This window comes from Haliaeetus leucocephalus, unplaced genomic scaffold (assembly GCF_000737465.1).
Source record: "Haliaeetus leucocephalus isolate CR32 unplaced genomic scaffold, Haliaeetus_leucocephalus-4.0 Scaffold339, whole genome shotgun sequence".
Lineage (NCBI taxonomy): Eukaryota > Metazoa > Chordata > Aves > Accipitriformes > Accipitridae > Haliaeetus > Haliaeetus leucocephalus.
Genome location: NW_010972775.1, coordinates 15,116,630 through 15,139,397, shown reverse-complemented (window position 1 = coordinate 15,139,397; position 22,768 = coordinate 15,116,630). Strand labels below are relative to the sequence as shown.

Genomic DNA, 22,768 nt, shown 5'->3' with positions numbered 1-22,768 from the left:
TGCAAGCATGGTCTCTCATGGTTTTGTTGTAGTGGCAAGTGTAGCCTCCATAACTGTCTGCACCCTTAGGCCAGGAAGCTGGATGCCATAACAGGGCCAAGCATTCAGTATGGGTGACAAGCAGCTGAAGCAGTTACTTTTCCTCACTGTTTAAAGGATGGGTAGCACTGCAGGTCAAGTGTAAGCGATGTTGCATGTTGAGGCAACACAACAGCAAGTGGTCAGATAAACTTGTTCTAGGGCAGTGACGTGTCCCTGAGAGGTACATAAGCAACTCAGGAGGGGATTAATAGCTAATAGAGCAGATGACGTGGCTCATGTACGTGTACAGTCCCATTACTATAGTGCCAGTTTTCTTTCACTCTGTAGAAGGGAGTACAAAGATTATCATATTCTGTTTTCAAAGAACTTAAGAGGCTCAGTTACCAAGTAACTGGTTATTTTTATTTCTTGTTTTCTTTGGCAGATAAAGCAATATTACTTGCCCCAGCCAGACCTCCTGCCTCCACTGAAACTTGAGGGATGTATTATGGCTCAAGGAGATCAAATCTTTCTGCAAGAACCACTGGTAGGAGCTATACTGGCTGGCCACAGCTGCAAGCTCATCTGTTCCATAGCATTTTAGTTGTGCTGCTACATAAGCTGAATACCTTGAGTTTCTTCAGCCTCTTCTAGCCTGGAGCAATTATTTTAATGACAATAGAGCTGGGCTTCTCACCTCTGTCTCAGGGTATCTATTAGAGCTCTGCTAGCATAGTGGTTTAGGGGACCTGTGTGAAAAATGCTCTAGGAATAGTGTAGTTCTGTTATCCTCTATTGAGCTTACCCTGTTTTGTTTTTTTTTCCCCTCCTCCTTCAACTTAATTCCACATAAAATAGTCGTGCAATGTGTGTGTAGCAGGGGGAAGAATCTGCCCTTTGGTTTTGCTCCTCTGAAATTGTTGGAGATGAGACCTCAATGATTCACTGGATTTCTGAGGGAACAATTTCAAATTAATCACTTCGTTTTCCCCTAAGGAAGCTTCCGTGTTGTACTGCAGTAGCTCACGCAGGAAGGGAGCAGACACTTCAGCTAGAGTGAGAGCCCTTTTGGAAATTCCCTTTCCATCTCTTTCAGCAGTTGAGGTAGCTGTGTTGAGGGAGCAGTGGGAGTTAAGCCTTTACATCCCGTATAGGCAAGCTGAGGCAGACAACGTTGTCTGAAGCTAGAACTGTGTACCTGTGTGTAGGATTATAGATCCCCCTCATTCTGGGAATGAGGCATATTCTTGAGACTCACGTGAACCTCTGAAGGCAGCTATGGCTCTTTGCATCCAACTATAACAGTCTGGCCTGTGTCCACTTCTGCCAGTGACCTCCAGCTAGAAGGCTGAGTGTGATTGTGTGGCTGCTTCCTTCAGGCCCATCTGCTCTGCTGCATCCAACACTGTCTCGCCTGGTATAAGAGCACTGTGCATCTGTGCCAAGGAACTGAAGACGACGATGAGGAGGAGGATGTGGGATTTGAGCAAAACTTTGAAGAGATGCTAGAATCTGTCACACGACGAATGATCAAGAGCGAGTTGGAAGACTTTGAACTGGTAAATCAGATTTTCAGTTTGACTCAGTGGAAGAAGACACTGAGTTCTTGTCAGGTTTTGAAAAGATTTTTCACTTGTTTCCTTTACCTCTTAGGACAAATCAGCAGATTTTTCTCTGTCTTCTGGTGTTGGTGTAAAGAATAACATCTATGCCATTCAGGTGATGGGAATTTGTGAGGTCCTGATTGAGTACAATTTCAACATAGGGAATTTCAGGTAAAACATCAAATCTTACCCTCCAGCGCTAGCTGTGCTATACTGTGACTTGCTCTTTGGAGTACAGCCTCATTGCAAGCACAGGATAATAGTGCAAACACAGAATCAGAATGATATTTTCTGACTGAGTGCCTTGTGGCACAGATATTCACAGAACCTTGGGGAATGTCTTCCTTTTGAATGTCGTGTGTTGTGGGAGATGGGATGTGACATTTTGTAGAAGAGCAGGTTAAGGAGGAATGGAATGCACTGTTAGGGAGGCAGGGAGATGTCATATGTCATGGTTTTATCATTTAGAAAGTGTCATTGTGTAATTTGGCAACTGAAGCTTCTAAATGGGAAACTGTAAGACTGGATTTTCTCCATTAATGTTTTCTGCCACTTTATTGCAGTAAGAACAAGTTTGAGGATGTCCTAGGCCTGTTTACATGTTACAACAAACTCTCTGAAATCCTGAAGGAGAAAGCTGGAAAGAATAAATCTACCTTGGGCAACAAAACTGCACGAAGCTTCCTGTCCATGGGTTTTGTATCTACTCTGCTCACAGCTCTGTTCAGGTGAGAAGGTGTCACGTCTGGAGTAGCTTTAAGGCCTTTTCCCAAGCTGCTTTCGTGGTATCTGCATGCTGGCTGTCTTGTGCGCTGCATACACAGTACAGGCATTTTCATTTCTGTAGAAAGCATGCATGGTAACAGCACTTGTTGTCTGGAGAGCATCATAGTCCAGACAGGAACCATAGCTGTGCAACTCCTGGTATTGACAAACCAGCTTTCCTGGACCTTGCTTATGACTTGTAAGACCCCGGAGGGTCTCTGCTCTTCCAGTCCTGGGCCATTCCCCAGACGACAAACTCCAGTGTTGAGCTCAAGTCCTCTATGGAACAGAGCCAGACATCCATTCAACCATGTCTGTTAGTGTGTTTGGAAAGGCTGGTGGAATTTTCTATTCTCCAAGTGTTCACTACAAGCTGCTAAAACAAAGGGTCTTTTCCACCCTGAATTCAGCTAATGATTTTATTTGTAAATGCATATTTAGACTTTGAATCTCGTAGGCCATCCCCATGCTTTTTCAGCGCATCTTCAATTCGCTGACAGTGTTCTTGATTCTTCAGGGACAATGCCCAAAGCCATGAGGAGAGCCTGGCAGTTCTGCGCTCCAGCACAGAGTTCCTGCGCTATGCTGTCAGTGTAGCTCTGCAGAAGGTGCAGCAGCTGGAGGAGACAGGACAAACTGATGGGCCAGATGGACAAAATCCTGAGAAGATGTTTCAGAACCTCTGCAAAATCACACGGTGAGTCACTGTGGCATGTGAAGACATCAGCCCTAAAAAGCAGCAATGCATTTTGGGGATTTTTGATTCTCAGGTAGGGTTTTGAAAGAAGAATGCAGTCTATACTGTTTAAAACAGTTATTGTTACTGGGTTCAGATCATTGCCTTTCTTTGCTCCTGAGAAATCAAGTGGAGGCACTACAGTTTCTGTGCCAGAGTGAGTGATACAGTTCCAATAACAGTACTTGGCCTGGAAGAACCAAATGCTGTTGAACTCTCATTTTCAGCCTCTTTCTGACTTTTGATTCATCACTCATTGTCACAGAGGAGGTAGGATGGTTACAGGCTGGATTCTTGAGGCCTCTGGGATGCAATGAAGTTAAAATTAACTTATAGTTACAGTATAAAACAGATGTAAGAGAGACACATGCTTTAGAAAACATTTGTTTAGGACTTTTGCAAGATGCTTGAAGACATTCATGCATCTAATCCTTTGGAAATCCAAGAATGTGAACCATGTAAATGTCTTTTGGGATCTAGGTCATATCTGCATGGGGTCTTTTCAGATCCCAGTCAGCAGAGAGCACAAAATGCAAATTACCCCTGCCATGAATAATGCCTGTTTTGTGTCTCGCCCCAAATAATAGAGGCTATTTTTGCTGAAGTCATTAGGACTACATGTGAGCTACATGTTTTGCGTGATTGGACATTGAAACAGCATAAGATCATCTATGCAGGCAACAGAACTAATGAGAAGAAAGGAGGGGGAACAAAAAAGGGAAGAAGTGGGCTTAGGGGAGCAGGGAAAAGATGTTTGCCTACAAATAGAAAAGTCTCTTTTGGGCCAAACAATTTTGCTTTCTTCAAAGCTTTTCACTTTGCTTTGCCTGCCTTTACCTTTCTGATTTTATTTATATAGAGCCCTATAGTGATATCTGACATTTCAGAGATTCAAACTGCCAAGAGAAAAGCTCTTTTTGTCACTGACAGATTTGACACCAGTGGTCAGTGTTTGGGTAGTCTGAGAGAAGCAAAGCCAGGTGGAAGAAATGAATGTATAAAGATGGACTTGAAATGGGATTGGAAGGTCCCTTGGCACCTGGAAAGAATTAAATTATTTAGGTGTGCAGGATGAATGCAGTAGCTGTTTTGCTGACATTGAAACAAACTCTTCTTAAATATTGATCTCTTCTTCCACTTTCCTATAGGAAAAGGACCTTCCAATTTAGTTATATTAAAAATATGATCCTTAGAGTAGAATCTGTGATTAGCCCTGTTCTAGTTCTTGCACTGTGCAGCCAGCTTTACTGGAGCATGTGATGTTAACTCATCTCCCATCCTGCAGGGTTCTGTTTTGGAGGTACACTTCAATTCCCACTGTTGTTGAAGAGTCAGGGAAGAAGAAGGGCAAAAGCATTTCACTTCTGTGCTTGGAAGGTTTGCTGCGGATCTTCAACACGGTGCAGCAGCTGTATACTGCCAGGATCCCTCAGTTTCTACAAGCCCTGGGTAGGCACATGATACAGTTCTGCTCTGGTTTCTAGCATTCGTGTTCCAGCCCATGTGTAGGCAGTTAGGGACCCAGTGCCCTTTATCCATAACTAGGGAGAGAGGGGGCTGGTCCTTGTCTCTCAGTAACAAGGTAGGCTTAGTAGCATTGGTTTTTCACACCAGAGGCAAGTTCCAGAGATACCTTTACCTGCTTTTATGGAGCTCTCAGTCTGTCAGCAGAGGATAGTTGGGGTCTGATATAGCATTCGTCTATCTGAAGTTTGCCTTTAACACATTTTTGTGCTCACCACGGTTTTGCAGTCTGTATTCCTCCTCTAGCTGTGAGCAGTTGCAGTCTTTCCCACTTTTGGAAATAAATCCTGTATTCTGCTCTTGGCATTTAGCTTTTTTCTGCACCTCTCTGTCTCTGCCAGATATTACTGATGGTGACGCAGAAGAAACGGATATTAATGTCACAGAGAAAGCTGCCTTCCAGATCCGACAGTTTCAGGTAAGTACCACTGTGTGCTGCAAGTGTTCCAAAGCAGTGGTAATTCTGGCAGAAAATGCTGCTAGCTCTCTGTTGCTTGACCACAGGATTGAGTATGTGATAGCAACTGTGACACTGATTCACTGGCAGTTCAGAAAGGTTTCTGATTCTTAAGGAAAGCTTATTCAGGGTGCTGTGCAGAGTTGGATTGAAGTGCATATGTATTTACAGAGCTATAGGGTCCTTCAGTGCAGCATAAACTTACCTGAGTATTGTAAAAGTCACAGTGAATCATATGCAGGCCTCTATGTAAGCACTGATAACAAAAACCAGCACTTGCTCTTTAGAAGAGTCCTTTTTTTTATATTCTTTGTCATTCTCCTTGTTGCTGATTCCTTTATCTGCTGCAGCTTCTGGTTATTTGTTTCTTAAAATAGCCCTGCAACAAGCATGCACACTTAGGGACTCTATCTTTCTTTCCCATGATCAGAGGTCCCTGGTGAACCAGTTCAGCAGTGCTGAAGATGACTTCAACTCCAAGGAAACACAGTCACTCATCACAGTTCTCTCCACTTTGTCCAAACTCCTGGATCCAGCCTCTCAGCAGGTACTTCACAACCTTCATGGGGTGGCAGGGATGGGTGCTGTAGCCATAGGTGTGGGAAGAAGATTATCAGATTGAGTTGACATCTGAGGGCTCTGACGTGTGTGTGTTCTGCATTCTCCTGCAGACCAGACCATGTCAAAGTGACAGTTTTGTTACGTTATCAAGCACACTCCTGTCTAATGCCCTCAAGGACAGTTAAGAACAAGTTGTCTTCCCACCCCACTCCTGCATGTTCTGATCCTGCCTTTGGGCACATGGAGTCTGAATGACTTGTTCACCTGAGCAGGGACTCCTAACAGAGCCTAGTTGTGGTATGGCTTCCACATGGGAATAGAACCAAAAGAGGCCAGCAGACTTGTGACCAGTCCAAACTGTCTGAGTGCCTAATTCTTTCCATGCAAGGAGGCATTTTCTAAAGTGCCCCCATTTTACAAGCTAGGGACTGCACTAAAAGTGTGCCAGAAGTCTGGAGTCATCATTTACCTTAAATTAAATGGAGCTGTTACTCTGTCCAAGGGAATGTATAGCCATTCCCCTGTCCTGGATCTCAGCTTTTCACTTGTTTTTAGGCTAAGTGTCCCTTGTGAAACTTCACAGAGCATGGCTGGGTGCCTTTCTGCCAGAAGGGGACTCTGCTCATCAACCTTTGCTGTGATTGTCTTGATTTTTTTTTTATTATTATTATTATTAGTTTTGTGCTTTAAATTCTGTTTCAAAGCCATGATATCTTTTCTCCCCTTTTACAGTTCCTTCAATTCCTGACTTGGACAGTCAAAGTTTGCAAAGAAAATGCTCTCGGTAAGTAAGCTTTGGGGAACATGTTTAGATGTGATGTGTCAGATCTGATATTAGACCCTTAGATGCTCTGCTGTTGTCTGTCCCGTTTTCACCTCTTTGTTACAGATATGTTCAGGTCCCATTCTGTGGCAGATTGCTATGACATTGTGGTTATTAGCATGAGTATTAGGGAAGAAACTCCATCTCTATAAATAGCATTGCTGAAGAAAGAGAAGTCACTTACTTACTTGACTTTTCTCCCTTATTATTTAGCACATCTGTTGCTCAAATCTGGATTTATACTCTGGAAAGATATTACTCTTGCCAGAGTTTGTATTGTGCTTCCTCAGTGCTTCTGGTCATCATTTTTCTACGAGCTGAGGGCTCCGGTGTGCCATACTTCCCCTTGCAATATTACATGGGATGCCCAGTGCTGTAAACTCTGCTTTTGTAACTGCGGTATTTTAATAGAATTTTCACCTACTGTGTACGTTTCTGGGAATGCAGACTGTTAAATCCATACTGAATCTGAGACTCTCCCTCACTGGATGTCTGATGTTCCTAAATAGCTAGGGGAGCTCTGCACCTGGTAATGTGTTGTTTTCTTTTCCCTTCCCCACAGAGGATATCGCTTGCTGCAAGGGTTTGCTGTCTCTGCTCTTCAGTCTCCATGTTCTGTACAAGAGTCCTGTCAGTCTGCTGCGTGAACTCGCACAAGACATACATGCTTGCCTGGGAGACATAGATCAGGTATGATACAGAAGCAGCCTAACTCTTCACCACTTAGTGCTGTCAGGGCAGAACTGAGTGCATCTCTGGTGCAAACTATGTGGCAGCAGCTAAAGTTTTACTCACCGGAATTTGTTTTCTCTCTTCCAACTAGGACATAGAAGTGGAGAGTCGGTCCCATTTCGCCATAGTGAATGCCAAGACTGCAGCCCCTACTGTTTGTGTGAGTCAAAAGAGTGTGTATGGAACAACCTGTAGTGTCCAGGGCTACTCTGCTACAAGCGGCTTGTAGATTCCTGTTGTGCCAAACTCCTCCAAAAACCTGTTTTGTTATTGGTGTTTCTGTCTTAGCTGCTGCTTCTGGGTCAGGTGGATAAGGTCCTTGAAGAGGTGGACTGGCTTATCAAGAAACTCACCAGTCTGGGATCAGATACATCAGGTAATAAAAGTGGTCCATTTCTTACTGTTACACCTTTGTCAAAAACAGATGAAGCTAGAGAGCAAAAAGATATTTGGGGATTTTGAGGCAGCATCATCTGAGGACAGGTTAAATTCTCCCTTGAGCTGGTTCAACATGAACAATGTTAAGATAGAAAGTGTTGTCACAAAATCCCTCCAGTGATTGTTTTCCCTGTGCCACACTGGTGCTTTGTGCACCAGATGCAAAGGTGGTCTTTTGTGCCTCCCATCTCCATAACTGGATTCATCAGACACACCTTCACCAGGTATTTATCTCTTTCTTCTAGAAGACTCTTCTCAGGCATCAGACCAAACCCAGACTCTGGAGAAAGGTGTAATTCTGCAGCTGGGAACTCTACTGACAGTTTATCATGAGCTGGTACAAACAGCACTCCCTGCAGGGAGCTGTGTGGACACGCTGCTGAGAAGCCTCAGCAAGACATACGCAATTCTCACCTCCCTCATCAAACATGTGAGTGCTGCTCTGCTGACAGTGGGCTGGCTGGGCTCTAAAAACTTTTTTCCCCATCTGCTACAGCAAGCTCACAGTGACCCCTGGCAGCAGCTATGCTTAGAACTGGGCTGTTGATCTCTTGCAGGAGCTGAGTCCTTATTTCATTGGCTCTTGTACCCTCAATTTCATGACCTTTCTGCAGCAGTGATAGTTGTACCAGTGGAGATAAAGGAAAGCTTTTCTCCAGCTGAATTTGGCTGTGTGTGGCTTGGAGTGGCTCTTCCCAGTGTATCTTGTAGGTTCCTCTGTACACAGCTGTGCGCCACAATGAACAACACTAGTGATGTTCTGACAGTGCTCAGCAATCCTGCCCTTGCCACGTTCGGACCTGGGGGAACTGGGCCACGAAAACAGGCCAGTGGACCTAGTTTGAGACAAGGTGGTGAATTCTTTTAGCTCTCTCACAGCTCTGGAATGCAGACGTGGCCTTTGGGATATAGCAAGCCACTGGGGAGGATAGTTCTTGCAAATCTGCCCTCCCCACTGTGCCATTAAACAAGCTGCTTTGAGCCCTGGCTGGAAACAGTGTACGTAGAGGAAACTCTCTTATGTTTTCCTTGCAGTATATCCAAGCTTGCCGCAGCACCTCGAATACGATTCCAGGAAGGCTAGAAAAGCTGGTGAGTGTGAGCAAATTGCTGGAGAAAATGGCTTATTGCCTAGAGTTGGGAGTAACACCAACCTCTGCTTCTTTGCAGGTGAAGCTCTCAGGTTCCCATTTGACCCCACAGTGTTATTCATTCATTACTTATGTACAGGTAAGGCCTAAATTAACTATGGCAAAATCACAGTCAGTCTATCTGATGCTGCATGGTGTATCAGCTGCAATACATGGGCACCTTTGGGAATTATTAATCTTCTTGACGTGATTTGAGTTTCTTATATTTCAAGCTTTACTGTGTCAAATAATAGTATAAGACATTTCAGCACCATTGGGGCCAAGCATGTTGATTTCTGCTTGAGCAAGGAAGGAAGACTGTTTGGGGAGCTGGTTTTTAGCTTTTATTCAACCCCCCCCGCCCCGTGTTAATTTTTTTTAATTTTTTTCTTTTTTAATGAGATTAATACTGCTGTTAATGACAATGGCAGATAAAGGTCAACAACACTGCAGTCATCACAGTGTAAAGTAATGTCGGTGATGAAGACTGCAGTGCTAAAGATGGGATTTAGCTGTTTGGAGAGGAATTGGGTGCTTGAGTGAGGAATTATAGAACAGACATGGCATACTGGGGAAAGTGTAGTGGTGTGCAGAGCTACCACTCCTGGGGACTTCTCACACATATGTATTTCTGAATGTATAAATTATTAAATTAGTCTGTCTTTCCTTCTTTTTTTGAGATTACCCCCAATTCCATTCTTGTATCTGTCATCTAGCTGGTAATGCTGTTAGCTGGCCAGAGCAAAGACTTCTCTGGCCTTACTTGGCAGGCCTGTCTTCCCTGCTTACCCTCTAATGCCCCATCTTTTGGCATCCTCCTTCAGAATATCCACAGTGAGAGCTTAAGCTTTGCAGAAGAGAAGAAAAAGAAGAAGAAAGAGGATGAAGCTGCTGCAATCTCCACAGTCATGGTAAGATTGACTCGCTCTCTAATAGAACATGGGCTGTATTTGAACTTGGGGATCATACCTCAAGGTTTGTGTTACCTGGTGGCTTCTTATAGATCACTAATGACAAGTTGTCATTTGGGCTTTTTAAGTAAAAATCAAATTTATTCTGCCTTAACTTCAAAGAAAAGTCTAAAAAACCCCAAACAAACAAATAAAAAAGCAACCCAAAAACCCCCACTTTCACTAAATGCAACCTAAAAGCTCACAGACATGAAACAAAGGTAAAGTCTGGATAGTCTGTCTTGTCTGATATTTTATAATTTGGGGTAACCTATGAAATTACAGAACTGGGCTAATTTATTGGAACCAATACTGCACTCTGTTTAAGTGTTTCTTGTCAGTACATTTAAAGTAGTGCATTCCACTAAAGTAAGGCAGTTGAGAATGACTGGATGGTTTGTTTGGGAGCAAGTGAGCAGGCTGGCAGGTTCCTGGTCTTTTATGTCCTTTGTGCTCCCAGCTAGCATTTCCTCTGTCTAGTCGGTTGTCCCAGACATTCCTGTGATGTTAAGTGTTTAAAAACCACAAACATGATCTTCCTACTGTTCCCCGAATGTATGGAAATGGGTTGAAATGCTGTGTTTCCTTTTACCACTCTATCACCATGAGGAACAAACATTAGTGGTGGTAAATAAACAGGGCAAAAATGTGGTGAAACAGCAACGTGTTCATTGCCTGGAAGGTGTATGCTTGTGATGCCTTTGCAGAGCTGGAGCAGAGGAAGTTTTGCTCTGATGGCTGTCAGGCACATCAGGGCTGTGGACTGCAGGCAGAGTACAAAACAATACATGGGAAAGCCTCACTGCAGAACGATCGTGGGAGTCAATTTAAAACCAGTAACAAACTAGCAAGGCTTAGTGGGGCAGGACTGGTATGGAGCAAGGCTACTGAAGACACTTTTCTAAACTGGAGTGTTGTGGTCTTCATGTCATGCTACAGCATCGTTGTTCACTTCCAAATCTGACCTATCACCCTCCTTTCTGCATTTCAGGCTAAGGTGCTTCGGGACACCAAGCCAATCCCAAACCTGGTTTTTGCAATAGAGCAATATGAGAAGTTCCTTATCCATCTCTCCAAGAAATCAAAGGTAATGTAAAGCAGAGCTCTTCTGTGACCTGAATTCAGTGGAGCAGTGGCATAGTGGAGGGCTATTGCTGTTCCACCTTTTAAAAGCTCCACTGCTGCTCAAATTAGGAAAGTCTAAGGACCTTACCACTCTCCCAGCCTTTGCCCAAGCTCCTGGCCCAACACTACTGAATTGCTGTCACACTGGTAGTAGCAGGTGTCAATGGCAGTACTGCCTGTGACCTAACATTGTGTGGTAAGTTTCTGCTCAACCAGAAACTCACACCTAATGCCAGTTTCCCTCACCCTACTCCCCTGTCTTGTTTCATAAGGAGATAAATGTACCACGATGAGATACTACATGAGAGTGAGAATAACGTAATCACTTGGCTCACTGGATTGTATGGGGCAGGTGTTTTTTCATCTACCTTTTGCTTCAGTCCTGCATCATTGCTCTGATGGACTTGGTCCCAGTGCTGTGCAAAGGACCAGGCAGGGTAGACAACTAAACTAAGATGCTAATGGCATAATGTCCTCTCTCCCTGGTTTCACCTTTGTTGCTGCAGGTGAACTTGATGCAATACATGAAGCTAAGCACCTCCCGGGACTTCCGCATCAATGCATCCATGCTAGACAGTGTGTTGCAGGAGCATAACACAGAGGATGCTGAAAATGAGCCAGACAACAACCAGGTCAGAACTCCCTGCTTTTACCGATAAGTTTCCCCCTCTTTTGAGGCCAACTGTATTTGTGAGCTGTTTAGGTATATGTGAAATCAGGACAGTTTGTCTTCCCTGGGTTAGCTCTCATTTTAATACTAAACTAATACAAAGGAAGGAACAGTTAGTCCGGCTAACGTCTCCTACATGCCAGCCCTCTGCCTTGAATGACCTTCATTTCCATGCACCAGTTGTCTCTATCTCTGGTCTTAGGGAAGTGAGACTGCTCTTAAGGCCTTGTTGTTTGCCTTAGCAAGCAGAGAGGTCTATCAGCGTTACCTCTGAGGACCTACTGGCTGGCCAGGATCACACCTTTGCAGCATGATGCAAAGTGGTTTTGCACCCAGGTTAACATTTGTAGATAAACAGCTGGCAGGGCAAACTCTGCAAAGCATCATTCTCCTCAGACCCGTCTCCTCTACTAGATAGTGCTGGTGAAGGTAGCGCAACCTGTGCTGGATTAAAAAAAAAATAAACAATTTACTTTGCTGATTGTCCAGGTTTTTATTGGTGCTTCTGTCCATATTTTCCTGAGTGTTTCAACAAGGCAAAACCCAGCACAAACAGTCCCTGTCCTGTGCCATTCATAACCTGCCATCTAAGTTCCAGCATGAACTGGGGGGTCCACAGGGAAAGTCTCAGTAGGCGAGAGGAGTCCCATATTCAGGTCATTTTGTTAGGGAGGAAAAAGAGCTAAATCCTATTCTGGACATCTAGTTTCTTGCTTTAGGTAAACATTCCTTAGACTAATCACACAAAAGCAATTACAGTCTGTACTGCTACTCTCTCCCTCCCTCTCCAGAGCAGCACAGCAGAGCAGACAGATGAGAACCAGGAACCCAAAAAGAAGAGACAGCGAAAAAAATAAAGCTGGGGTTGCCACTGCTGCCTCCTCCCACAGTGCCTGTTCTGTGGCAGACTCGCCTTGGTCTTGGAGGACTGCGTGTATGGAGACAATGGTTTGTTGTTTCTCTTGCCAAACACTTAAGTCTTCTTCCTTCATGCCCATGGGTGTGCAAACAGTGACTCTGGCCCGTCTCAGGTTTTACAGACGGCTGCTGCCCTTGGAAGCGCCTCTGCTATTTGAATGTGCTGCTATCAAAATCTTCCCCAGGAACATCCCTTCTTACAGAAAAAAGGAAACAGAGTGACCAGGATCAGTCCCTGCCAAAATATCTCCTTCTGAAAGGACAGCCAGGGTCTGGCACGCAGTCTGGACAATTGTCATTCTGGCACTCTAGCGTCATCATTTCTTCTCCAGCGAACCTTTGGTTATTTCAATTAGCTGATATATATCCAGTGCTTCTCCTGGAAGACAATGGGACAATCAGTTCCCTGCACTCTGCAGTACACTCGGAGACTGCATAACATGAGAGTGACGGTCATGATTTGCTTTAATTCAGAGCATGTAGCACAAAAAGCCCTAAATTTATTCAAACTTCTGTTTTGCGTGGTGGTGTGAACGCAGGAACCAGCACCAGTAGGAAGCTGGAAACATGAGCTGTTCTGCCTTGGAGTTGAAGCTTGCTGCTGTGTGCAGCTCCTGAGAAGCAAGAGAGGGGGCAGCTTCCTCTGGTGAGGCTGGATTTGCTGTTATGTTTTTGCTGACCCTGATGCGATGCACTTGTTTAATTTGCCTTGTTCTTGGTGAGAACAGAATTGCCCTTTTTGTCCACAGAACACAAATCCTGTTTCTGAATGTACCCTTTGCCTGTAAGACTCCTAATAAAGGTTACCTAAGGGTGGAGTGTCTGGTGTGTCCAGCGACTGAAAGAACAAATCTGAGGGCAGGTTCTTCTTATCTGGGAAAATGCTGCTGCATATTGAGGAGGAGCGGAGCTGTTTAAAGCAGCTCCCAGCCAACAGTTAAATGGTTGCGTGCAGCAGTTAGAGGGTTATACTGAATGCACGCAGGGACAACTGTAGGCCTTAGGATTGTTGGGGAAAAACACAGCAATGCCAAGGCAGTTCTCTGAACAAAGCTGTGCTGGACTAAGGAGGAGTGGGGAAGCAGAGAAAGCAACAGAGGCTGGAAAAGTTTGGGTCATTTCAGAGAAGGAACAATTCAGTCTTGGGCTGTGTTAAAAGTGTGCACGAGGGCTTGTCTCCGAGGGGGACAAAGCAAATGTGTGCATAGGATAACCGAGCCAGGCCCCGCTCATCACTCAGAAATATTTGGAAGCAGCAGCCCAAAGAACTCGGGGACTGGGGAAGGAAAGAGGTGTAGAGAGGGGCTGGCACCAGGGTGGTGGTTGCCCTGCAGGGCAGACAATGGCTCAGGAAGCAAGGGGCTCATGAGGTGCCTCTGCCCAACAGAGGAGCCCTTGGGGAATGACTGCTTGGACCAAGTGCTCTGCCTAAGCTGGGGAGGCTTGTGCAGAGGGGATTACAGGGGACTTAGCTTGCAAGGACACCGCTCACCTTGAGGGATGCCATACTTCTTCTCCATCCCAGTTGGATTTGATGGTGTCACGCAGTTCATGGTCACCTCTTTCCTTAAGCACTGGTCAATATCCACTGCGCTGAAGAAAGCCACTGACTGTGGCAGATCCTGGAGGCCCAGTTTGTAGGCAAACATGCACCTGGAAGAACAACAGACCAGGTAGGATGGTGCTACACACCACCCTTAGCCTTGTCGCACCTGGCTCTGATCAGCCACAGCTTCACAAAACATCAGCCAGCCATCCCTAACAGGTTACCTCACACCCCTGTCACTCAGCAGCTGGAAGACAAGGTGCTTTTTAAGTACTGGGTAGCAGGAGGGTCAAGCATTGCTAAAGTGGATGTGGGAGGAACAGAGTAACAGTGCTTTGAGCCTCCTCAGAAGAAAGGGAGAACCCAGCCCTTCGCTGCTGGCTAATCCTCCCAGGCAGAGCAGATGCTGGATTTTCCCAGCAGGAAGCCCTGTGCTCGCAGGAGCCGGCACAAAGGCACAAACGTCAGGGCGTCTGCCCCTGCTGCGCCTGCTGCACCGGCACAGAAAGGCTGTTTGCTGTATCCCTGCCTCAGCTCAGGAGAAAACAGCTCAGCTTTGGCTGGCTCCCGTATAACCAAATACCCCACAGCGCTGGGAAAGGAGATTTGGCAAAGCTGGCTGTGCTGGAGCCAGATCGAAGGGACCCCTTTGAGGCCAGCAGCTTTCTAGGCTGAGCTTAACTTCGCATGGGGCAGGGAAGCAGCGGGAACGCCCCACGCTGCGGAAGGGGCAACAGTGCTCGTGCTCGCAGCAGAGACAACGAGCCGTGCCCCTTGCTGTCCCCTCAAGGCAGGAGGGAGACAAGGGATGGGGACAGTTTCAGGCTCCCGGCTGCTCAATCAAGCCCAAGGGCTGCTGCCACGCGACAGCCGCAGACCTGAAGTGAGCAGGAGGCGATGCGCTTGCACCCCAGCAGAGCGGAACGATTGGCCCCATCGCTGCAGGAGCCAAAAGCTGACGATATCACCCTCTTGCCAGCACATTATCCCTGGAAATCGAAGCTGAGCTCCATTTATAGCCACCTGAGCCACGCGTGAAAGAACTGCAACCTCCAGCGCTGCCAACTTCCCTTGAGCAGAAGAAAATTGCTCTGCACCAGCTTGCTGCGGGCAAAGCTGATGCCTTTGCTGTCACTCCAGTCCCTTTAGCTTGCCCTGTCCCATCCCAGAGGCACAGGTGCTCGTCCCCAGGAGACACCACAGCTGTAACATCTCACCTTGTGAGGAGGTTGGTGATCTGCAGGGCCAGGGCTGCCCGGTAGCGATCTTGCTGCTGGACCAGGTAGCGCACCTCGTCGTGGATGCTGATGCAGAAGCGCCCATTGATGTCGAACTCCTCGAAGAGCCACTTCATGGCGACCAGCATGAGGTGCAGGTAGTCAACGGCCGAGCTCTGCACCACCCAGTTGACTCTGCTGGTCAGAAACTGGTGAAAGGAAACACAGACAGATACTAAGAGAGCACAGGGGTCCAGGGCCTGGTCCTGATACAGGAGATTTCCTGGGAGAAGTCTGTTAAATTCAGGGTTGTTGGGTTTTCTTGATGGCATGCAGGTAACGAAAAGGGACAGTGGGTTTTCTGCACGGCTCCCAAGACCCTTCTGGGTCTCCAGCATCTGAGAAGGGCTGAACATGGGGTTGCCGTTTTGGAGAAGACAAGCAAAGCTGAGAGCTCAGCAGCAGAGAGCTGCATCCTTACCTCCCCCTTGGCCACGGCAGGCTCCAGCGCCCTGCTGATGTGACAGCCCAGCACCGGGGTCTGTGGGGAGGGGGATAAGGCAATGCTCTCCAGCTTGTTGAACATCTCAGACTCAGTGCCGCCAGCCCACACTCGGTGCTCCACAATATTCCACTTCTTCTTCCTCCGGGACCTGGCGTGGCAGAGGGGACATTCGCTGGAAGTGTGGGAGGAGGCCGCAGGCCCCGTTTGAGAACCTCAAACACTCCCTCCTGGTTTGGGGCAGCTGGACGAGCCCCTGCAGCTGCCTGCTGCTAATTGCTCACTGGGAGAGACAGGAAGCCCCCAGATCAAACCTACTCAGCCCTGGGGGAGCAGGGAGGGAGGATTGGGACTACCCAGCCCCATCTCCCTTCACCGCCCACCGCTGCAGCTCCCTCCACCTTGCACCCCGATGTCACCAGAGTCATGCAGGGATGGAGCAGCTCACCTTTTCATGGCTTCTCTCTGGAGCCGCTGGACATCCTGGGCTGATACCGATCCATCCTCCGCCCTGTCCACGGCCAGCTCCAGCTCCCTCACCAGCCACTCTCCCTCCTCGGAGAGATGAAACCTGGAGGGGAGAGTGACCCATGCTCAGGTCCTGTGGGACACCACCACCATCCCCATCCCTGTTCACCCTCCGCCTCCCCAGGCGGCACCCACCTCCGGACGCCCTTGGTGACCGCGTACATCTGCTGAGCCTTCTCACGCGCCTGCTGCTGCGTCAGCCGGTGGTTGAACTGCATCAGCAGCCGCTCGGCGAAGGGCTGCCCGGCCCCGTAGATGCGCCCATAGTTGAAGACTTTGGCGTGCTCCCGGCTGATGCCCACCGTGGCGGCCGTCTTGCTGTGCAGGTCTGTCGCGTTGCTCTTCTTCCCCTGCAGAGTCATCCAGCCGAAGGCTGTGCAGCCTGCCAGGTGGGGAGCAGGGGTTGGACACCAAATGGGACCAGGCTAAGGGGGTCACCCCACTACCCAGCAAACCCTGGCTCACCGTGCATGCCGGCGAAGTGCGCCTCGCCAAGGACAGCAGCTATCCAGAGCTCCTGGGAATCCACGTCCGCACCCACCAGGGAGTAGCCAGGCGGCACCTGCACCATGGCTTTCAGCTCACTGCCCACCCGGTCAGCCTGTGGGACACGATGCCTGGCTCAGCACAACCCCTGCACCTCCCTCTCCTCCTCAGCGGCACAGGAGCAGCCTTCCTCCCACAGCTGCAGCGTGCTGGCACAGCACTCTCCATGCCCCTAAATTTTGTTCTGAAAGTCAAAACCAAGTTTAACACACACAAGTGGCATCATCCACATGGTTACTTCCCCCAGGCTCCTCCAGCACAGAAGAAGGGGAGTTTGGGGAAGGACAGAAACCTGTGCTTCAGTATTTTCTTCTCCTTTCACCAAATTTTGAAGCTCAGGAGCCTCTGCTAACTCTCCCCCTCTCCTGAAGTCAAAGCACATCAGCAAGAGAAGGGCCCCAGCACCAGTCCTGCTACCTTAAATCCCACCATCCAGCCCGAACTCCTCCAGCCCAGGCTGCTCCCACCAGTCAAAAAACACACAGAGGGTGCCCCAAAACACCCCCGCAAGGACCTGAGCATGGCCATACCCGGGCATTGCTGGCCGTCAGCCATGTGGGCTCCACTGCCCGGCGGGTGATGGTGCCTGCAGTCACCACCTGCGGCAGGATGGCTCCATAATCATCCTCCTCATTATAGTCGGGGTTCCTGGGACAGAGGTGAGGGTGAGCATCATCCTGCGAGAGCCCTCTCGGAGTGGCGTAGAGGGGACCATAGTCCCAGCTGGGGCCATTCCTCCCTGTACCTGGTCACCACGCGAGGCAGCTCCCCTTTCTTCAGCCACACCACCATCTGGGAACTGAGGGGACAAGCAACAGGCAAGATGCTGAGCCTCTCACGTCTGCATGACCTCCCCCAGCCGCGATGAACCTCCACCCACAGGGATGTCACAATTCAGCTGAAGGCAGCTGCTCACCTGATCCGCTTGTGAGCATTCCTCCAAAACGAGATCATTTTGTTAATCTCGAGGGCTCTGGTCCCATGAGTGCGGCCCACAGCAGCCCGCAGGGTGCCGTCTTCCATCTGGGGCAGGAAATCCTTGGCAAAAGGGCTTCCCACATTGTTATCGTTACCATCCTTTAGCAACAAAAGAGGTACCAAGGCTCAGTGTGCCACCGCTCCATATCAGTAAAGCTCTGTGTATCCTCCTGCCCCAGCTACAGAGATGCATTTCCACCACCCAGTCCCATGGGACAAGATCACGGGGGTCCCAGAAGTGCTGCAGCACCGGGGTGACAGGCAAGAGACCCAGGGTGGCCGGGGAGCCCCAGGAGCACCCAACTTGCCTTGTGAGGCAGCTTGAAGAACCAGCACCCAGGGATGTTGACATCATTGTAGGGACCATTGCCATAGTGGTACAAGGGCTGGCTCCTCACCTCCACCGGCCTGCACAGCTCATCCATCTCCTGCAACCAGCAATGCAAGGTGATGCCAGGAACGCCCCCAGGCACGGCGGGAGGCGGAAATTAAGAGAGACCAATCTGCCAATGCACCACGCAGGAAACTCCCTTTACCTGCACCAAGCTCTGGTCCGCTCTGCCCATTTTCTCCTCTACATCCACCTCCAACTGGCTCAGCTCCTCCACCTGTGGCAGAGAGGGACCGTGGCGGAAGCTGGGTCAAACACCAATTTTCCAGTAACCTAACACTTAACTAAAGGAAATGTCTTCCTTCCAGTCCCTGGAGCCATGCACCAGGCTGGTTTTTGCATGCACACTTGGAAGAAGCCCAGCCCCCCACATCTCCCTCCCACCGAGGGACCCTCCATCCCTTCCTTCACCTTCTGCCACATCGTGCTGCCGTCCATCACCAGCAGCTCGTCCTCCATGGCAGCCTCCAGCACCGGGGGCTGCTCCTTGACTTTCTCCAGGCAGTGCTGCCTGTACAGGTACTCGATTACCCTGGCAGGGGAGAGGGCAGGGCTCATGCACCCACAACAGGCACTGAGGTTCCAGGGCAGCACCTGGGCAGGGTCCCAGGGAGCTCCCAAACCCCTCCGTGGGGCAGCCCCCAGCTCGGCACCCCACTACGTCCCCCTCACCTGTGTGGGCAGAGAGGGCCCTCTGCCTCTGAGGGAGCTGCCAGCAAATTGTCCTGCCGCCCCGGCACCAGGTAGCCCCAGCCGTGCTTCTCCGAGTAATGGAGGGGGAAGCCGTCCCAGGCCAGACGCATCAGCTTTGGGGTCACCCTCATCTGCAGGCTGATGAGGCTGGGTCCTGGCACCCACCCTGCCTCCTCCAGGCGCGGGCACAGCTTGCGGTACCAGCTGGGGAGCAGCAGGGATGGGTCAGAGAGCACAGGGCAAGCCCTGGGGACACCCAGTGTCCCCAACTCACCCTGGGTGGCCCGGCAGGTGCTGGAGTCTCTTAGGTTGCAGCGCGACTGTCTCTTTCAGACGCTCCAGGCAGACCTGGCTCGCAGGGGCTTTCAGCTCCTCATCCTCACCGGGGGGACCAGGGTCTGGTGGGGCACAGAGAACTGGTTGGCAAAGAGCCCTCCCTGCTGCTCCACCAGGGAGAGGGACCTTGAACCAGCCCCCCACCACATGCTCCAGCACAGGGATAGGCCAGCAATGCTTCACCCTGCCACCACCACCGAACCACGTCCCTTCGTCTGGGTGCCCGTGGGAAGGCATCCCTCGTCCCCAGGGGACCACCTCCGCTCACCTTCCTGCCACTCCTGCGCAGACCTGTCCGTGCCCACCACCGCTGGGGAGGCTTTGCTGTTCCCATCCTGATTCTTCTTCTTCTTCTTCCCCGGATTCTTCTTCTGCTTAAACTCCTGCGTGTCCCACTCCAGATCCCAGAGCCAAGGGTCATCCTTGTACCTGCCAACATACTGTTGTCATACCGCAGCTTTGCTCCCGTCCCCAGCACCTGCCTGCAGCCCCCCATGGATCACACGGCATCTGGTCTCTGTGAGCGGCAGGACCTGCACCCCCAGCCCATGGGTACCTGTCCTCATGCAGCAGCTGGCAGGCATCGTTGGCCAGGTTCATCAGGGACTTCTTCATCTCCTTCTGCAGCTCCTCGTAGATGTCCTGAGCATCGTCCAGGTACCTCTTCCAGTTCCCATTAACCGGCAGGTAGGACACCCCCATCTCCAGCATCCCTGCAAACGTCACGGGGTGGGGGCACCTAGAGCCCGAAGCAGCGAGGAATGAGATGTCTGCTGGAGGGGATTTGCGCTGGCAGCACCAGACTACAACAGACATGAACATGTCTTCACCTGGAGTTTCCCAACCCCACACAACCCTCAATGTTCTTCCCCAAAACCCGTAAGAATCCCTGTATCTTCCATCTGCTCTGCACATGAATTGCTGCCTTAAACAACCCTGTGCAATAACTGCAAAGCTGTATCACTCCGATCTGCCTCATTAAGTCTGCTTGCCTCCTCCAGCCACGCTGTGCTGCTGCTTATTCCTTCTCACCTACAGAGATGAGGGGTTCAGGACCTCCCAGCTCCCGGTGCCACCCCAAGGACAAGAAAAGCCGCATCCCATCCCGAGAGGGACTGCCATCATCCCCACTGCCGGCCAAGCCTGCAGCCCCTTGGCCAACGCTGGCCAGAGCTCAGCAGCTCTCACCTCTCCATGAAGAGCGGCAGCTGCTGCTGAAACACCTCATGGGTGGCCTGGACATCGTGGGCACAGTACAACATCAGGTCCTGGGGGCAGAGGCAGGTGAGAACAGGCAAATCAGCCACCCCTCTGCCAGCGCAGGGCAAGGCACCAAGGCTGCGGGAGGATGGGGGATGTCCCAGCCCCACGCACACCCAAAGCCTTGCAAGAAAGGGCAGCAAAACGGAAACCACCCCAGCAGCTGCTCCCATCTCCGGTTTCCGCTGCCTCTCGGGATGTCGGGATGGCCACCCGCACCTGGAAGTTACTCCTGATGTCGGCCATGGTCCCCTTCACGAAGAGTTCCCGCGCCTCCTTCTCCAGCGGCTCCCCCCCAACGTAGAGCGCGTGCACGTCTGCCAGGTTGTTGATGCTGCTGACGTGCACCCAGTCCCATGAAGTGACCTGCCAACAACAGGGGGCTTAGATGGTGCAGGATGAGGACTGGCCGCAGCCAAGATCAGGAGAGGTAAAGGATGATGCGTTCCATTTTAAACCGAGGCCACCTCACCTGAAAGGCACTGGGAGAGCTTCACCCAGCAGAGCTGCTCCAACAGCTCCTACTCTGCCAGTACAGGAGCAGATGGCCCCAGTACAAGAGCAAACGGTCCCATTACAGGGTCAAACGGTCCCCTGCCACCCACGCCACTGCCAGCGGCTCAGCTCTCTTACTCACAGCTGGTCCCTCCGTTTTGTTGCGCATTTTCTTCATGTGCTGCTTGACCTGTTGCACTCCCTTCCTCTTGCCATGCTTGGCAGCCATCCAGAGACTGCGCTGGAAGCCCGTCAGCCCCGAGATAGCCATGTGCATGCTCATGGTGTCCAGGAAACGCACCCGGGAGCCCTAGGACACACCGGAGGAGAGAAAAAGAGATGGTTTGGGACATGCTAGATGAGAAACATGCTGCCAAACATCCTGCAGCTGCCAGCAAGCACCACCTTGCATTATAGAGCTGCAAGTCCTCTGCTCAGGCTGCTTCTGTTAAGGCAAAGCTTTGCCTCCCGGCACCCCTCTTCCGAGGGCTGAGAGCATCCCCAGTGCAGGCTGTCAGCTGCTCAAAGGCTCCTGCCACGTTCCCAGCTGCAACCCTGCGGCCTCCAACAACTTTATGGGGTGCAAGACTATCTCCCCTTAAAGGGATCAGACCTCAACCTGTTCTGCAGGACGAGGCAAGCACAACCCTGGGCTATCTGTGCAGAACAGCATCTGCCAAAAATAACCCTGAAAAGCCAGTGCAAACAACTATCTGAATAACGAACTGCAGCTGCCGGCACAAAGCAACAGCACCACGGACTACCTGGATGAGGTACTGCTCCTTGATGAACGCCCGGTCGAAGGCCACGTTGTGCCCCACCACCACTCTCTCTGGCCAGTCCTGCTTGCCGGCACAGCTGGTGCCTGCTGGGCTCTCCAGGGGAATGAGGTCAGCCAGGGTGAGGTGGCTGGACCAGGAGTACCGCTGCTCCAGCAGCCGCTTGCTGCACCACGAGTACCTGCGGAGGACAGGCAGCCCCCCCCCGCCGTAAGAAATAAAGTAGGGGCTCCTGGGACCAAAAGCACCCGCTGTGACGTGGGGTGTTGAGCAGGATCCCACCCGTGGGAAGGAGGTGACTGACCCTGGGGAGCACTGCGCCCGCTAACTGGGACGCATGTCCCACACCCCAGAGCCGCGCTTCGGGGCTTTGCTGCGTTTTCCCAGCAAGCCGGCGGTGGCTCGCTGGAAGAGGCTCCACTCGGGAGCATCCCTGTCCTTCCCGAAGCCGTGAGCTCCCGCCACCACGACGGGCGCGACCCCAGCGTCGCAGCCGGCACCGTGTCTCACCAGGCGTGCGGCGAGACCGCCACGGCCAGCGTCGGGCAGTGGCCTTCAGCCACGCACACCTCCACGTCCAACACCGCCGCCCGCTCCGCGGGGAAGTCGACGGCTTCTGCTCGCCCGTCGGGGCCGTAGCGGGTCCAGCCGAGCTGCCAGGCCCACCGCGCGGGCACGGGGGGCAGCTCGCACCGCAGCAGCTCGTCGGCCGCCTCCAGGTAGGGCAAGCTCTGCTTCTGCGCCAGGAGGCGAAAATGCTCGTCGATGTTGTCCCCGTACATGCGGGGCAGCTGCAGGTCCACGTCGGGCAGCGTGGAGGTCTCCTTGCCCCACAGGTCGTGGCGCTGCAGGTGCTCCACGCTCCTCTGGATCTCCGCCGCCGAGTAGCGTACCCGGGCCCCCCGGAAGATCTGCTCGTGGAGGGTCCTGGACAGCATCTGGATGTTGAGGGGGTTCGTCCGCCGCTGGCCCTTGTCGGGCTCCCCGCTCGGGCTCTCCGGCAGCGGGCGGCCGGCGGAGGAACCGGAGGCGCAGCGCCGGGG

At 50.8% G+C, this 22,768-nt stretch overlaps 2 protein-coding genes across 2 annotated transcripts in view; one reads left to right on the top strand and one right to left on the bottom strand.

The window, feature by feature from the left end:
• The window catches only part of FANCI (Fanconi anemia, complementation group I), a 25,295-nt gene extending 12,902 nt beyond the window's left edge, over positions 1-12,393 (top strand). The window contains exons 19-37 of the mRNA XM_010571965.1: positions 467-568; positions 1,401-1,580; positions 1,675-1,796; positions 2,189-2,353; positions 2,908-3,087; positions 4,412-4,575; positions 4,992-5,068; positions 5,538-5,654; positions 6,401-6,452; positions 7,054-7,181; positions 7,315-7,383; positions 7,512-7,599; positions 7,907-8,091; positions 8,697-8,753; positions 8,832-8,891; positions 9,616-9,702; positions 10,733-10,828; positions 11,373-11,498; positions 12,328-12,393. Coding sequence (XP_010570267.1) covers positions 467-568; positions 1,401-1,580; positions 1,675-1,796; positions 2,189-2,353; positions 2,908-3,087; positions 4,412-4,575; positions 4,992-5,068; positions 5,538-5,654; positions 6,401-6,452; positions 7,054-7,181; positions 7,315-7,383; positions 7,512-7,599; positions 7,907-8,091; positions 8,697-8,753; positions 8,832-8,891; positions 9,616-9,702; positions 10,733-10,828; positions 11,373-11,498; positions 12,328-12,393 — 2,121 coding nt within the window. The remainder of the gene's footprint in view (positions 1-466; positions 569-1,400; positions 1,581-1,674; positions 1,797-2,188; positions 2,354-2,907; positions 3,088-4,411; positions 4,576-4,991; positions 5,069-5,537; positions 5,655-6,400; positions 6,453-7,053; positions 7,182-7,314; positions 7,384-7,511; positions 7,600-7,906; positions 8,092-8,696; positions 8,754-8,831; positions 8,892-9,615; positions 9,703-10,732; positions 10,829-11,372; positions 11,499-12,327) is intronic.
• POLG (polymerase (DNA directed), gamma) lies at positions 12,189-22,735 on the bottom strand. The gene is made up of 22 exons (XM_010571966.1): positions 22,236-22,735; positions 21,711-21,906; positions 21,089-21,256; positions 20,671-20,817; positions 20,380-20,459; positions 19,748-19,930; positions 19,460-19,620; positions 19,130-19,253; positions 18,835-19,059; positions 18,574-18,694; positions 18,307-18,379; positions 18,080-18,201; positions 17,710-17,870; positions 17,539-17,592; positions 17,324-17,441; positions 16,713-16,848; positions 16,383-16,629; positions 16,168-16,290; positions 15,699-15,870; positions 15,218-15,426; positions 13,947-14,107; positions 12,189-12,833 (listed from the first exon to the last, which is right to left on the bottom strand). The coding sequence occupies exons 1-22, from the start codon at positions 22,661-22,663 to the stop codon at positions 12,772-12,774; spliced, it is 3,471 nt and encodes a 1,156-aa protein (XP_010570268.1). The 5' UTR covers positions 22,664-22,735; the 3' UTR covers positions 12,189-12,771.
• Between the last annotated feature and the right edge of the window lie 33 nt (positions 22,736-22,768).